The 13,556-nt window shown below is 35.8% G+C and overlaps 1 protein-coding gene across 2 annotated transcripts; it reads right to left on the bottom strand.

Moving 5' to 3' along the window:
- Window positions 1-7,326: 7,326 nt before the first annotated feature.
- LOC107889113 (uncharacterized) lies at window positions 7,327-8,507 on the bottom strand. 2 transcript variants are annotated; one of them, XM_016813435.2, is made up of 2 exons: window positions 7,979-8,507; window positions 7,327-7,666 (listed from the first exon to the last, which is right to left on the bottom strand). In XM_016813435.2, exons 1-2 carry the CDS (start codon window positions 7,991-7,993, stop codon window positions 7,448-7,450), a joined length of 234 nt encoding a protein of 77 aa, XP_016668924.1. In that variant the 5' UTR covers window positions 7,994-8,507; the 3' UTR covers window positions 7,327-7,447. The 2 variants fall into 2 exon arrangements, with proteins under 2 accessions (XP_016668924.1, XP_016668923.1); XM_016813434.2 differs by having other exon boundaries at window positions 7,327-7,653; window positions 7,979-8,492.
- Between the last annotated feature and the right edge of the window lie 5,049 nt (window positions 8,508-13,556).

Below are 13,556 nucleotides of genomic sequence, written 5' to 3'. Positions count from 1 at the left end.
CCCTAAAGATCTCGGCTCCGTTGGCCCAGAGTCGTTTAGAAATCGATCCTCGAATTCCATTGCCCAAACTTGTCCCGACAACCCTTTCCAGAACATGAAGCATTGCCTGTGACAGGGCATCATCCTCGGCGGCCCTATCATACGGCCCATTCTCATCCGTCGTCGGTGGTCGTGCTACTCCAGTGGGTATGTGTTCAGAAGACGAAGTTCCAGCTTGAGTACTACCTCGGCCTCGACCACGGCCTCTTCCCCGAGTAGCTCTCGTACTCATATCGATTTATCTTGATTACCAATTTTTATGCATCAATTCAATATTCCAGTGTTTATTACAGATATTTTATGAATCAGACAGTAATTCAAAGTTTGTTTTCGTAGAATCAAAGTCTAGCTACAGTTTCAGTTTCTTATCAGATTTTCCTATGGTTTCAGTATCATCCTATCTAGAGTATCCTAGCAGGATTTCAGTACAGATAGATAAGTCAAAAAAATATTCAGAAGAGTTCAGAGTAATACTTACAGGATTGGGCTTGAGATTCGGAATGCCATCTTCTAAAGATCTAAATTTTGAAAATCGTGTTTTTCGCAATCTTTATAATTTTTTTTCGTTTTCAAAAATCTTTGTTTTTGTAAACCCATTCCACAGCCGAATTGTTGCAACTTAGGCTCTGATACCACTAAATGTAGCACCCCAAACTTGGCCCAGACGTTATGGCTGGATCCGACATGCCACATCGAAGCGTTAAAAACATTTTATATTGTTGATCCAGAAAAACCTACTTAGTGTTTTAAAAGACAATTTCATTATAGGTTAAAGTGAATGGAAGCTATGCACCAGGTAGGAAACCGGAAAAGAGGTGGTGAGTCCATCGGACTGCTTAAGTACCAAGCTCCCTTCGGATCCAATCATAGACATGCATACTGCCATTGCCACACATTAACGTCATGGATATTTCTAGGAAATCGATTTGATTAAGTCATTTTTAGGAAAAGTGATTAATTTTGGAAAATACTTTTATTGCGGAAGCTTTGCTTATTGTCGTGTTATTTTGAAATCAACTGTTGTTTTTGAAAACGCGCCCTAAAGCTATCCAATTTCAACAGTTAAAATAAGTAATACCTATCTTAGTAATACATATTAAAACCATTAAAAATAATTAAGCGGCCTTATTACATTTAAAAACCCAAAACTTCAAACGTAAATAAAAAGATGTCCAGTTCACCAGAAGAAAATCAAACTTTCAGAACGGGTGGCCACTCCGAATTCCCTCACAGCTCCAAGCCCACTATGGTTGGGGATTTCCTGCGTGGATGAAAATAAAAGGGGTGAGTTTGGGGAAACTCAGTGTGTAAGGAAAACCCATTCAAAGCCCAAGTCAGCTCAAGCCCATTGGGCCTAAGCCCATTCAGGTAACAGTGGTACTGGGCCAGAGCCCTTTTCAGATTACAATAAACTCGGCCTTAGCCCCTTATTCAGATAACAGTATGGCCCATAGGCCCATTTCAAAATACATGCAACATCAATAACATATGCAAGCCCATTTGGGTAACAGTGGTACTGGGCCAGAGCCCTTTTCAAATTACAATAAACTGGGCCTTAGCCCCTTATTCAGATAACAGTATGGCCCATAGGCCCATTTCAAAATACATGCAACATCAGTAAACATATGCAAGCCCATTTGGGGAGACTACTCAACCCACCAACCACTACACTCCACCCGTACCAGCCATACACTCCATGTGGGGAATAGCTCAACCCACCCAGCCCAACACTCCACAGTTGCAGCCTTGCTGCTCAGTTAACAGTAAATTGAGGCAAAGCCTCCAGTACGTGGACAAGCCACTTTCAGTACTTCCTCCGTCAATATCCCAATCCCATGCATCAGATAATAACAACATGGCATGCAGTAAATAACAACAGTCAAACATGCATTTAAGTCAATTTAACCCTAGGGGTATTTCGATAATTTATCTCCTAAGGGTAAAACTATAAATTTTCCACTTTTAAATATATTTCAGTAATTTATCTATTTTAGGGTTTTTCATGCATATTCCTACCTTTCACGTACTAACAGAATCACTACCGAGGGTTCTTACTGAATTGGGCCCGTTGGCCCATCATTCCAGTTTTGGCCCATTAAGCCCAAAAATATCAAGGGCACAGAAATCATGCACTTTGCAATCCAAACATTGCAGCTTACCAAAAACATTAATCGATTTACCTCACGAGTATTCGCACACTCGCAAATCTACAAAATACCGATTTTCGGCATTTCGACTTTTCGACTTTTGCCGATCTAGACTAAGAAAGAGGGTGTTAGTTACACACCTGTTTGCGACGATATGCTGACAAGATCCACACACGAACCGCCTACAATTGGATTACTAACACGTTAATCTAGCTATTCAAATACAAACTACGTATTAACCCCTTACAATATTCGGCCAACCACACCTACAGATCATAGTAAGCTTATAAGAAAACAATAAGCAACTCATTAACAAATTTTTGTCAATGTTTACCACATAATCATAATTTCATTGTAAGTTGTCTTCCTGAGCGACAGTCACTAAATCATTTATAACTGGAGCTACGAAACTCCAAATCAAGTACCGTTAATTTTTCCTGAAAATAGACTCATATATATTCTATCCATAAAATTTTCAGCATTTTTGGTTTGGCCAATCAATACCAGATTTTTCTCAAAGTTTCCCATGTTTCACTGTTTGACTAATCTAACCACCCTTCATTACGAATCAAATTTCTCATTGTACAGAATTAAAAATATGTTCTTGTTTATTTCATTAGAAACTAGACTCAGTAAGCTTTAATTACATAATTTATTCAGCTTCTAATTCTTCTCCCACAATTTATGGTGATTTTCCAAAGTCACGTTACTGCTGCTGTCCCAAGCAGATTTATTACCAAATCACTCTTTCACACATACCTTGCATGCATGTTATTTAAACATGTATATCACCAATCAATCATCACATATCTATGATTTTACTTAAGTATAATCTCCATTTCATCATTTTAAAGCACAACATGTTAGCTGATTTTTCCCTTTAACATCTAAGGCACATGCATGCTCATTTGTTTGGCTCAACTTCACCTATCTTCCATTTTTCATCAAAAGAACATGAAACAACAACTATTTCCTTCATTTTAATTCATGACTAAATGCTCACAACACAACTAAAAATCAAAATATACTTCAAGAGTTAAGGTAGAATCAAGAAGAACTCATGAACCTCAAAATAGAAGCAATGTACCAAGAACTTACCTTCAATTTTCCTCCTCCTAATGACCGAATACTCAAGAGCTTTCTCCTCTCCTTTCTCTTCTCTAACTTTCAGCTATGATGAACAAAGATGGAGAAAACTTTGTTCTTTTCACCCCTTTTTCTTTTAATAAAACTTCATATTTCATCCATTTAATTCTTTAATACAAAAGACATGAAATTCTTATCATGAAACATTTACCTAACTCATTATCATGAAACATTTACCTAACCCATTATCATGGAACATTTACCTAACCTATTATCATGGAACATTTACCTAACCTATTATCAATTTGTATCAATTTGTACCATAAATTATGGATATCAAGTGCACATTTTGTCTACAACAACATGATGGCTGGCCACTTCATGTAAAATGGGAGGTTTGTCATGCAAATCCTCCTATTTTGCACTCCTATTTATTTGGTCACTTCAATTTAGCCTATAGCATTTTCAAACATTTTCACATAGGTCCTATTTCATAATTTCACTCACAAATGACAAAATTAAAGCATGAAATTTTGCCAACATTCACAGAATTCCCGAAAATTGGGGCGTTACATATCCCCGTGGAAGAATGTTCTAAAGTTTGCAGGTAAGGGCAAGTTGAACCCTAAGTTCATTGGGCCTTATAGGATTTTGAGGCAAGTGGGGCCAATTGCCTATTAGTTGGAGTTGCCTCTAGAGTTAGACCGCATACATGAGGTTTTCCACGTTTCTTTGTTAATACGGTATCGGTCAGATTCATCTCACATTATACCTATTGAAGAGATTAATGTGAGGTCGGATTTGACCTTTAAGGTGGAGACAGTGTAAATTCTGGATCGAGAGGTAAAAGTCTTGAGAAGGAAAAGTATTTTTTTGGTTAAGGTTCTGTACCGAAATCATGGTACTGAGTAAGTCATTTAGGAATTGAAATACTCGATTCAATAGCAATGATGTGATATGAATCGTGATAAGTTTTATAATTTTTGAATGTCCGTTCTTGAAAACTAACTATTATCACGACAAAGGCAAGCGCACCTTATCGAACAGTAGTATAGCTTATGGCAAGACCGGGATGTCGAACCCAAAGGAACTAAAAGTACTAGTTTTAACTTTCTTTTTATTATCTAGCCTAAAAATAAAGGGGTTTGTTTTATCTAAACTAATTACTAAACTAGGAATGCATAGAAAGTAAATTGGGGAAATAACTTTTGGGAAAACTGAATGATTTGGACAATACCTAAGGGAAAAATCCACCTAGACTTCACTTGTTATTGACTCTGAATCAGATGATTTATTCACTTGACTTGATCCGTAGAAATCTCTAAGTTATATTATTATCTCTCTTGAGACTAACAACATCTAACCCTAGGTTGATTAATTGAAATCTCTTTCTAATTAAAAACCTTAGTGTTGCATTAACTCAATCTATGGATTCTCTTATTAGGTTTCACCCTTAATCCGGCAAAATTATATCACCCTATCTCTAGGCGTGCAATCAACTCTGCTTAATTATGTTAAATCTACTATTAGACAGGGACTTTTGCTCCTCTGAATAAGCACATCAACACTTGAATCAATATCCTAGAATATTAAAGCAAGAATTAAGAACTCATAATTAAGAACAAGTTAAATATTTATCATATAATTTAGATAATAATAACAAAATCAGTCTTAGGTTTCATTCCCCTTAGGTATTTAGGGGGTTTAGTTCATATTTATGAAAGAAAACATCTCAAAAAAATAATGATAACAAAACATAAAGAAAACCCAAGAACTCTTGAAGGGAATTAAGGGAGATATTCAGTCTTGAAGGTGAATCCGGCTTCTGAGATGGATCAATCGGCTTTCCTCGAGTAATTCCTAGCCTCCTACTCCGTGTGTCCCCTTTAATTCTCCTCTAGTGTGTTTAAATACGCTTTAGAATGCCTAAAAGCCCTCTAAGGTGGCCTTTTCTGAATAGGACTAAACTTGGGCTCGACAGAGACACGCCCGTGTTTGATTTCTTCAATCCGTGTTTAAGGCTGTTAAATAGACACGGACGTGTGGTCTACCCGCGTAAGTCGTGCTCGATTCTACTAAAAGGACACGGGCGTGTGGTCTGCCCATGTACGGAAGTCCAGGCCGTGTTTATTTCACATGTTGGTCCATTTTCTCCATTTTCGGTCCGTTTCTCACTCTTTTTACTGTCCTATGCTCACCTAAGTATAAAACATGAAATTAAAGGATTAGGAGCATTGAATTCACCAAATCTAAGGATAATTCATCCAAAAATATGCTAACATGGGGTAAAAATATGTATAAATTACGATTTATCAAGCAATACCCATATCTATTTTTTTAATGAGGGAAGTGTTGTAACACCCTAAAATTCTTATTTTTGAATTGTAAAATCATGTCAAGGAAATTAATCTGTTGCAGTGGCTAAATGTTAGTTATATGTGCCTGAGATCTTGTGTTCAAATCATTTTCCTTGAATTTTTACTATTTTTGTCCCAACCCCTGACTTGGAACATCTGGCTTATCATGAAATTTTGTGTAGTTACTGATAAGAGTGAGCCTATTAGTTCAGTGATAAGGCTTCAATTTACCTAGAGGTCTTGTGTTCAAATCCTATTGTGTGCAAAAGAAGAATTCTATTTTCTTCTCGCTGTTTGTGTAGAATTCTTTTTTCTTCTCGCTGTTTGTGTCGCCCTAGTAGTTAGAAATTGGGTTGAATTCAATTTTTAGGGAAATATGATAAGATAGTTATTAGTGGGATATTGGTAGTTTTTTAAAAAAATTCTTTTTGAAAATTATCCCAAAAATCTTTCCCACTTTCCACTCTCACGTCCCCCACTACTCTCATTTTCCATTTTTCGGTTACTTTTCCTTTTTTTCTCTACCACATTTCTTTGGTTATCGTCCCCTTGTCTTTTGTTTTCTTTTTGTTTTGTTAATTATTACCTTGCCTTTGTATTGCCACCAACTCTGTAATGTTACTCCTTTGTGTCATGTGTTCGAGTGGGGAATAGAATTATCATCGCAGTATAAGTTTTATACTATCTATATCCTCTCTTTTGTAAGTTTATATAGTTTTCCCATGCAAGGTAGGTAATTTTAGTGATATGAAAATCCTCGTTCTAATTGGTTCAGTAAATATTTTAGGTGATGGTGGTGGAGTGGTTAATTTTTCAATGATCTAGGTGTTGTTAGGTCATTGTTGTTTTGAGTAAGTGATTGAATACCTTAGTTTAGGGGCTGGTTCGTAAGAGCCATTCTTTTAGCTAAAAAGTTGGAATGGGCAAAGACCGAGTTTTTTCAACTTGGTTTTTTGTGCAATCTTATTTATTTTTTGAATGGTGATTGTTGTTTGTAGATTTGGGTGCTGTTGTTGTGGCAACAATTTGAAAAACAGACAGGTGTGTAACTCTAATCCCAAAAAATCAGTGAACGGAGTGAAGCCAAAAATGATATTGTCGACACTACATAGTCGTGTGCCAGGCTATGTGAGCAATGCGACCGTGTGTTAGGCCATGTGGGCCACACGAACCTATGGGCCCATTTTAAGTAAAATTAGTTATGGTCGTATTTTTAAAATGCATTTTGAGGTTAGTGATTTTATAGGTTTTGTTAAGTGATGTGCATGTTGTTTGATAAATGAAAACTAATGTTCTATTATGATCACATAAATTCTAAAGGTATGTCTACCTTTCAAAATGTGTTTCTAATATGTAAACTTGTGAGCATTATAAGCATGGTTATTCTGAATATGCCTTAATATATGTTATGTTATTGCATGTGTATTTGGGGTGGGATATGATATGTGATGGAGTAAGTTCTGATAGACAATGTTTTGCAATTTCTAGCCGTAACACTGCAAATTATTGTATTTGGCAGTTAAACACTGCATATATCTAATTCTAGCAGTTTTTTATACTATATCTGGCAGCTTAACTGCATATTTCTATACAATGACATATGATCACTAATTTGGTGTGTGGGGTTTGTAGAAGGCCCATTTCGTCTGGGCCCATAAAGTTATCCAAAAATAAATAAAATAACTTAAAACAAAAAATAATAAATAAAAGTCCATTTACACCAGGTTTTTTTAATAGTCCAAAATAAAAAATAAAATATTAGTCCAGATCACAAAATTCTAGCCCAAACACAAGATAGCCCAAATTTCAAAACCCATTTTACAATAGACCCAACCTAAGACCTAGACCCAACCCAGTTGCTAAAAACCTAAAACAGACCCAATTCCAAGGGCCCAAGGCACACTGGCCCAAATGGCCTGAACAGATGAGATCTGCTGGAAACTCTAGGCCACGAAGCTGCTGCTCATGCGCGCCGTAGCCTCCCCACAAGTGGCCTTCTCCGTACACTTCCACATCAGCAGAACCTGCGAGACGAAACTAAATACAGCAAATAACCAGCAAATAACAGAAAATAGTAAAAAATAATAGTAGAAAATATAGAAGAAAAATGAGGTTGTAATTTCGTTTTCATTTTTTTTGCTATAAAAAGCCAGAGAATCGGTGCAAAGTTTTTATGGATACTGAATAAAAAAAAATCAATAGCAATAAAAAAATCAGATCCAAGGTTTAAAAGGTTGTTTTTCATTCTTTTTCTGGGATTTTCTTTTCAAATTCACGTTTCCTTTATTCCTTCTTTTCGTTTTTTTTACAAACGGATTCTAAATAAAAACTGAAAGAGAAAGGGCTTACCTGTGTTCGCTTCATGGATCTGCGTCAGAGGCGAAGGTGCTGAAGCACCGATGACCCTCCTATGTGGCTCCCTAAAGCAAGGTCGAAACCCTAGCAGAGGAATGGGAAGCATTTTTTTCTTTTCTTTTTTTTTTTTAAACTGAATGACCAAATGAAGTTTAGTTAAAATTTTTTAGATTTATATTGCCTATGGAACGGCACCGTTTTGTGCCTGGAGTTTGAACGTCTAAACGATGTCGTTTCAAGGCCGTGGATCTGCGCGTTGACCCAATACGGAGAGGATCTGCGTGTTTTCCATTAGCGGGCAATTTGCGCATTTCGCCCTTCCTCATTTCTTGGTCTTTCAAATCAATTTATCTTTATTTTTCAATTTTGTCCCATGATTTTATCAGTGATTCATTTGGGTCCGCATCAGAACGACGCGTTTTAAGGGTTAGGGATAATTTCCCAATCAATCCCTATTTTTTGCGCATACATTCAATCTGGATCCTCTTGTTAATTTAATATATAATTTTTAGACTGTAGATTTCGTTTTAATTTCAAATTTGTCCTTAGCTTGTTTTGATTTACTTATTTATCACTTTTCAGTTTTATTATTAATACTTTTATTAAATCCTTCTATATATTATTTATTTCAACTATTTTCTTATTAAATTTCTTTCATGTATATTATTTATATTAAACTTATATATTATTAACTTTAAATATTTGTATATATATTGGTTAGTTTAAACTATTTTCATATATTATTTATTCTATTTCTTTTATGTATTATTTATTTTAAAAATTGTTTTATGATTATTTATTTTAAGATCTTGTGTCTTATTTTTACTAGATTGTTTCACATTTTTATATATATTATTCATTTCAAACTTAATAAATTTAAATTTATATATTAGTTTAAGTTGCTCTTAAATTAATTGTTTTAAATCATTTTATATATTATTGTATTTTAAAACCGTTTTGCACATCAACTATTTTAAATTATTTCATATTATTGCCATTTATAGTATTTATTTTTAATTTGTTTACAATAGTTGTTTTTTAAACTTTTATTTGTTTTTTTTTTATTTCGTTGTTTTAAACCTTTATTTTTTTTTCTCTTTTTTATTACTTATTTTAATCTTTTTTATATCATTTATTTTTTTAGTTTTTTTTGGAGTATATCATTTTGTATCATTTCTAAATATTGAGATTGTATGTTACATATTTATCATCACGGGTATTATAATTCTTGCATTGTGTTTATTAGTTATTTGTGATTCAATATTGTAGCATTTTGCTTGTAAATTACTACTTTACGTTGTATATTATTCCACTGCACTACGTTCGCTCAAAAGGTCGTGTTTTAATATGGTTCCTATTCTGAAATCATTATTATTAAACAAAGAATTTGCTAAAAATAAAGGTAATATTCCATGTTTGGGAATTCGAGAAGTTGTGCCCTAACATGTTGGGTTTCGATTTTCCATTTGACCAACTAACCGAATATTTTTTCAAAATTTTAGTTGTGTTTTCTTAACTTCAAAACAAGGCAATGTTCTGTGTTTGGATATTCGAGAAATCATGCCCTAACGTGCTTGGTTTCGGTTTTCTGTTGGACCAAATAATCGAATATCCTTTTGTAATTTTCAATGTATGAATTTCTGAAAATCAAGAGCCGATCTTGGTTTTGAAGGTCTAAAAGGTCATGTCAAGCAAGAGAATCTTAACATTCAATTCGAGTTATTCAATTTTTTTTCTAAAGGGATTATATTTTAAAATCTTTTCAAATTTTCGACATTAGAACATTAACTAATCAATTAGGTACCAATTTTGGGCACTACGAGGGTGCTAATCCTTCCTCGTATGCAAGCGACTCCCGAACCCGTTTTCACGAATTTCGTAGACCAAAATTGAGGTTTTAATAAAACAAAATATTTTATAAGGTGATTCGATCACACCTAAATAAAAAGGATTGGTGGTGACTCCCTTTTTCATTTTTTAAAGTCGATCTCTGTTTTTTTCAACAAATAAAAAATTACTTCTACAGCTTGGCGACTCCATTGGGGACCAATAAGAGAGTCAAGCTATAAATTGATTATTTTCTGTCCTTTTGTCAAAAATTGAAATTTTGATTTGAAAATCATGATTCTTTTGTTGCATTTGTTTGTATGATTGTTTTGGTTTGAGTCTTTTAGAATACTCTTGCATTGCATTGCATGACCGTTGTGGTTACACCTTTAAGTGGGAGTGAGAAGCTATACCTTCGTTAGGTTTTCACCTCCGCATGGGCTAGTTGATTGCTTTTGGGATACATCCGTACCTATGTCTTCGTGAGATTTTTATCTCTGCATGGTTATAGGGAAATGTATTCCCCTAAACTGAACTCAACCCATATGAGCCTATAATGGGTGAGGATCGAGGAATCTGCTGGCTTAGGTACCCTTTCCTTAGAACTGAACCACATATAGTGAACCCTAGGAGCCCATCTTTTGTAGAGCTATGCTAAACCTTAGCGGTTACCCAGATAGGTGTTTTGATTATCTTTGTTTTATTTGCCTTGAATTTTATCGTTTGTATATGATACTGACTTGTTGTGTTTTATTTTGGTTGTATTTTGCATGACATTACATATTTAAAGAGGTGTCGATTCGCGTTCGGTTACTAAGTTAGAAGGCTTACCATGGAGAATGAATTTCTTAATACAGTGGGGGATAATGCGGTTGTCCATATATGGTCAGAGAAATTGCAATTAGAGAAAGGGGATAGTCTAGCTGAGGGGTATACATCGGAGTTGTGGGACTTCACCCGTATCAGTGTGACGCAAAATGAGCTTCAAGAATTGAGAAATATATGGGTCTAGTAGGATGATGAAACTAAGTGGTTGTTTTACCATAATTATGGCGATCTACCTTATCTGCTTGACATCAAGATAGACAAGTATTTGTTTCGAGCTATGGCTCAGTTTTGGAACCCTGCTTATAGTTGCTTCATTTTCAGGAAGGTGGACTTAGTGCCTACTATGGAAGAATACCCCAACTTGCTTCGTTGTCCAAAGATCCAAGTCAGCAAAGTTTACTCTAGAGCTGCTAACGTTCCAACTTTTGCGAAGAAGTTAATGAATATTACTGGGATGAGTAAGCCTTGGGTTACGACTCAAATTCAGCAAAAAGGGAATGGTAAATGAATTTCTTGGGTGAATTTGAAGGACCTGATCCTAGCACATCCGAATGTAAAGAAGAAAGTGGACATCTTCGCCTTGAGTGTCTATAGTTTAGTGAGTTTTCCTAAAGCTTTAAGGTATATAGATGAAGTAGTCACTGATTTATTTGATCGAGTTGATAAAAAAGTCACACTTATACCTACAATTCTAGCTGAGACGTTCAGATCTTTGAGTATGTGCCGGAGGGCAGACGAAGGAAGATTTATTGGATGTGCGCAGCTACAATTGGTATGGTTTCATGGTCATTTTTGGAAAATGGACAAAGTCTCTTACCGAGTTTTCTCCGAAAATTATTCCCCATTAAATAAGGAAGTAGGTATGCAAAAAAGGGACGACATTTCAGAGGAAATGTGGATAATAATTCTTCAAAATCTCAAGGAGGAGGATGTTGAATGAAGAACCTTTTGGATGGTCCCCGATGAGATCCTCTATCAGTGTGGGAATTTTGATTGGGTACCTTTGCTTGGAATTTGGGGAGCTGTTGGATATGCCCCATTGCTTTTGTTAAGGCAGTACAAATCAAGGCAGTTTATACCAGCGACGCATGGTCTAGCTCAATGTGAGTTCTCGTATAAAGGGGAAAATTATAAAAAAAAGGTTCGAGAGATTTCTGATGCTTGGAAGCAGACCCGCTGGATGAAGAGGTTAGCCTCGGGTTCAATGACGACTCCTGAATATAATGGATGGTTTAGCAAAAGGGTCAATGATAATATTCCTGAACTGAATTTAGAGGGTGCTCGATCAATGGAGGAATACTTGCAAGTGGTCCTATTAGAGTTAGAGATCATAAGGCAAGACTTCGAAAGGAATAATTTAGAGCTTGGTAAGAGGATTGGGTAGTTAGAGGAGGAAAAATGAATTTGAGATTAGACATGGATATTCAGAAATCAGAAGCCGAAAAGTTAAGAAAAAGGAAAAATAAGGCCGAGGAGGATTTGGATAGTTTGAAGACAGATTATAAGAAGCTACATCTATCGATGGGAACTGCTGGGCTGGGGAAAACTTCAGAACAGTGGCATCAAGAGATTCGAGCGGAAAAGATCAAAGCGGATCGGTGGGAAAGGAAATTTCAATAGGCTCAATCGCGAAATGAGGCCCTAGAAAAAAGTCTATCAGAAGCTCAAGATGAGAAGATCGGGTCGAAGGCTAGAATAGTTGAACTAAAAAAATCGCTTCATCAGCATCGTAGCCGCAACTCTATAATGGAGCTGAGAGTGAGCTTAGACAAGATGGAGGAAATGAAAGGAAGAGTAGAAGAGTTAGAGGTGGCATTACAGAATTGTGAAATGCGGATTGAGTTTCGTGAAGCAAGAGCAGAGCATTGGAAGGAAGAGCTTCACTATTCCCAAAATCAAGTCAGAAATAGATATTACATTATGAGGGAAGCTATGGCTAAGATTTAAGAGGTAGCCAATTACTTGTAGACTTTGGCGGTGTAGGTAGATATACTGAGCATGAAGTATGATTTGGAGTCAGACCGGGGGTAGGAACTAGCTTCACTACTTAGGAAGATTAAAACTTTGAGCATTAGGGAAAAACCTTATTTGTAGCCCGTTTTATGTAAAGAATTTTATTTTCTAGTAAAGTTTTCTAAAGGGAATTGAATCAGAATCGATACATTTTTTGCATTCATTTCATGCATATGCATTACATTACTTCAAATGAATTAGAGTCCATTAAAATATCTTGATTAATTAAAAAATTATTTCAGTAATCTGGAAACCGACAAAAACCAACCAAGTACGCACCCTTACGATACGAGAAAGAAAACCAAAGTAATGGACAAAAGACTAGAAAAGTTGGAAAAAATGTAGAAAGAAATGCAAGAACAAATGCAAGTGCAGATGTAAGAACAACTAGCTAAGATTCAGCAGGAGATGAGGGACCAAATGATGGAGTCCCAAAGAAACATGATGACCCAATTGACCCAGCTGCTGGCTAGGGGGGATGGATAAAGGAAAAGGCCCCATGGGCAATGTTGGAGAGAATGATGAAGACCCTCAATATCCTCCTGGTTTCACTCCAACACATGCACAAACACAACCTGAAGTAAACCCACGGAGACCATCTGTTACGATTAGACCTTAACAGTTTTAGGCCGGAGCTTCGATGTTAATAAACTTCCAGGCTAGCTCAGGCTCTAACCCGGGAGATAACTCAAATAATATAGTTGTTTCTGATTTGGATGAAGTTTCGGAAGAGGAAAAAGCAATGGCAGAATCACAAAAGCAGCTAGAAGTCTGATGTAAATGGCTGAAGGAAAAGTTCAGGGCAATGGAAGGTGATGATAGTCATCATGGAATTGACGTTAAAGATCTGAGTTTGGTACTAGACTTGGTACTTCCTTACAAGTTCAAGATGTCAGAATTCGAG

Source organism: Gossypium hirsutum, chromosome A09 (assembly GCF_007990345.1).
Source record: "Gossypium hirsutum isolate 1008001.06 chromosome A09, Gossypium_hirsutum_v2.1, whole genome shotgun sequence".
In the NCBI taxonomy this organism is placed as follows: Eukaryota; Viridiplantae; Streptophyta; class Magnoliopsida; order Malvales; family Malvaceae; genus Gossypium; species Gossypium hirsutum.
This window is presented reverse-complemented; position numbering and strand designations above follow the sequence as displayed.

Bases quoted from the DNA above. Each gene is read 5' to 3' on its own strand.
- LOC107889113 (XM_016813434.2), bottom strand. From the start codon at position 8,090: ATGCTTCCCATTCCTCTGCTAGGGTTTCGACCTTGCTTTAGGGAGCCA. The intron at 7,654-7,978 runs GTAAGCCCTTTC...TTCGTCTCGCAG, and splicing joins GATCCATGAAGCGAACACAG to GTTCTGCTGATGTGGAAGTG.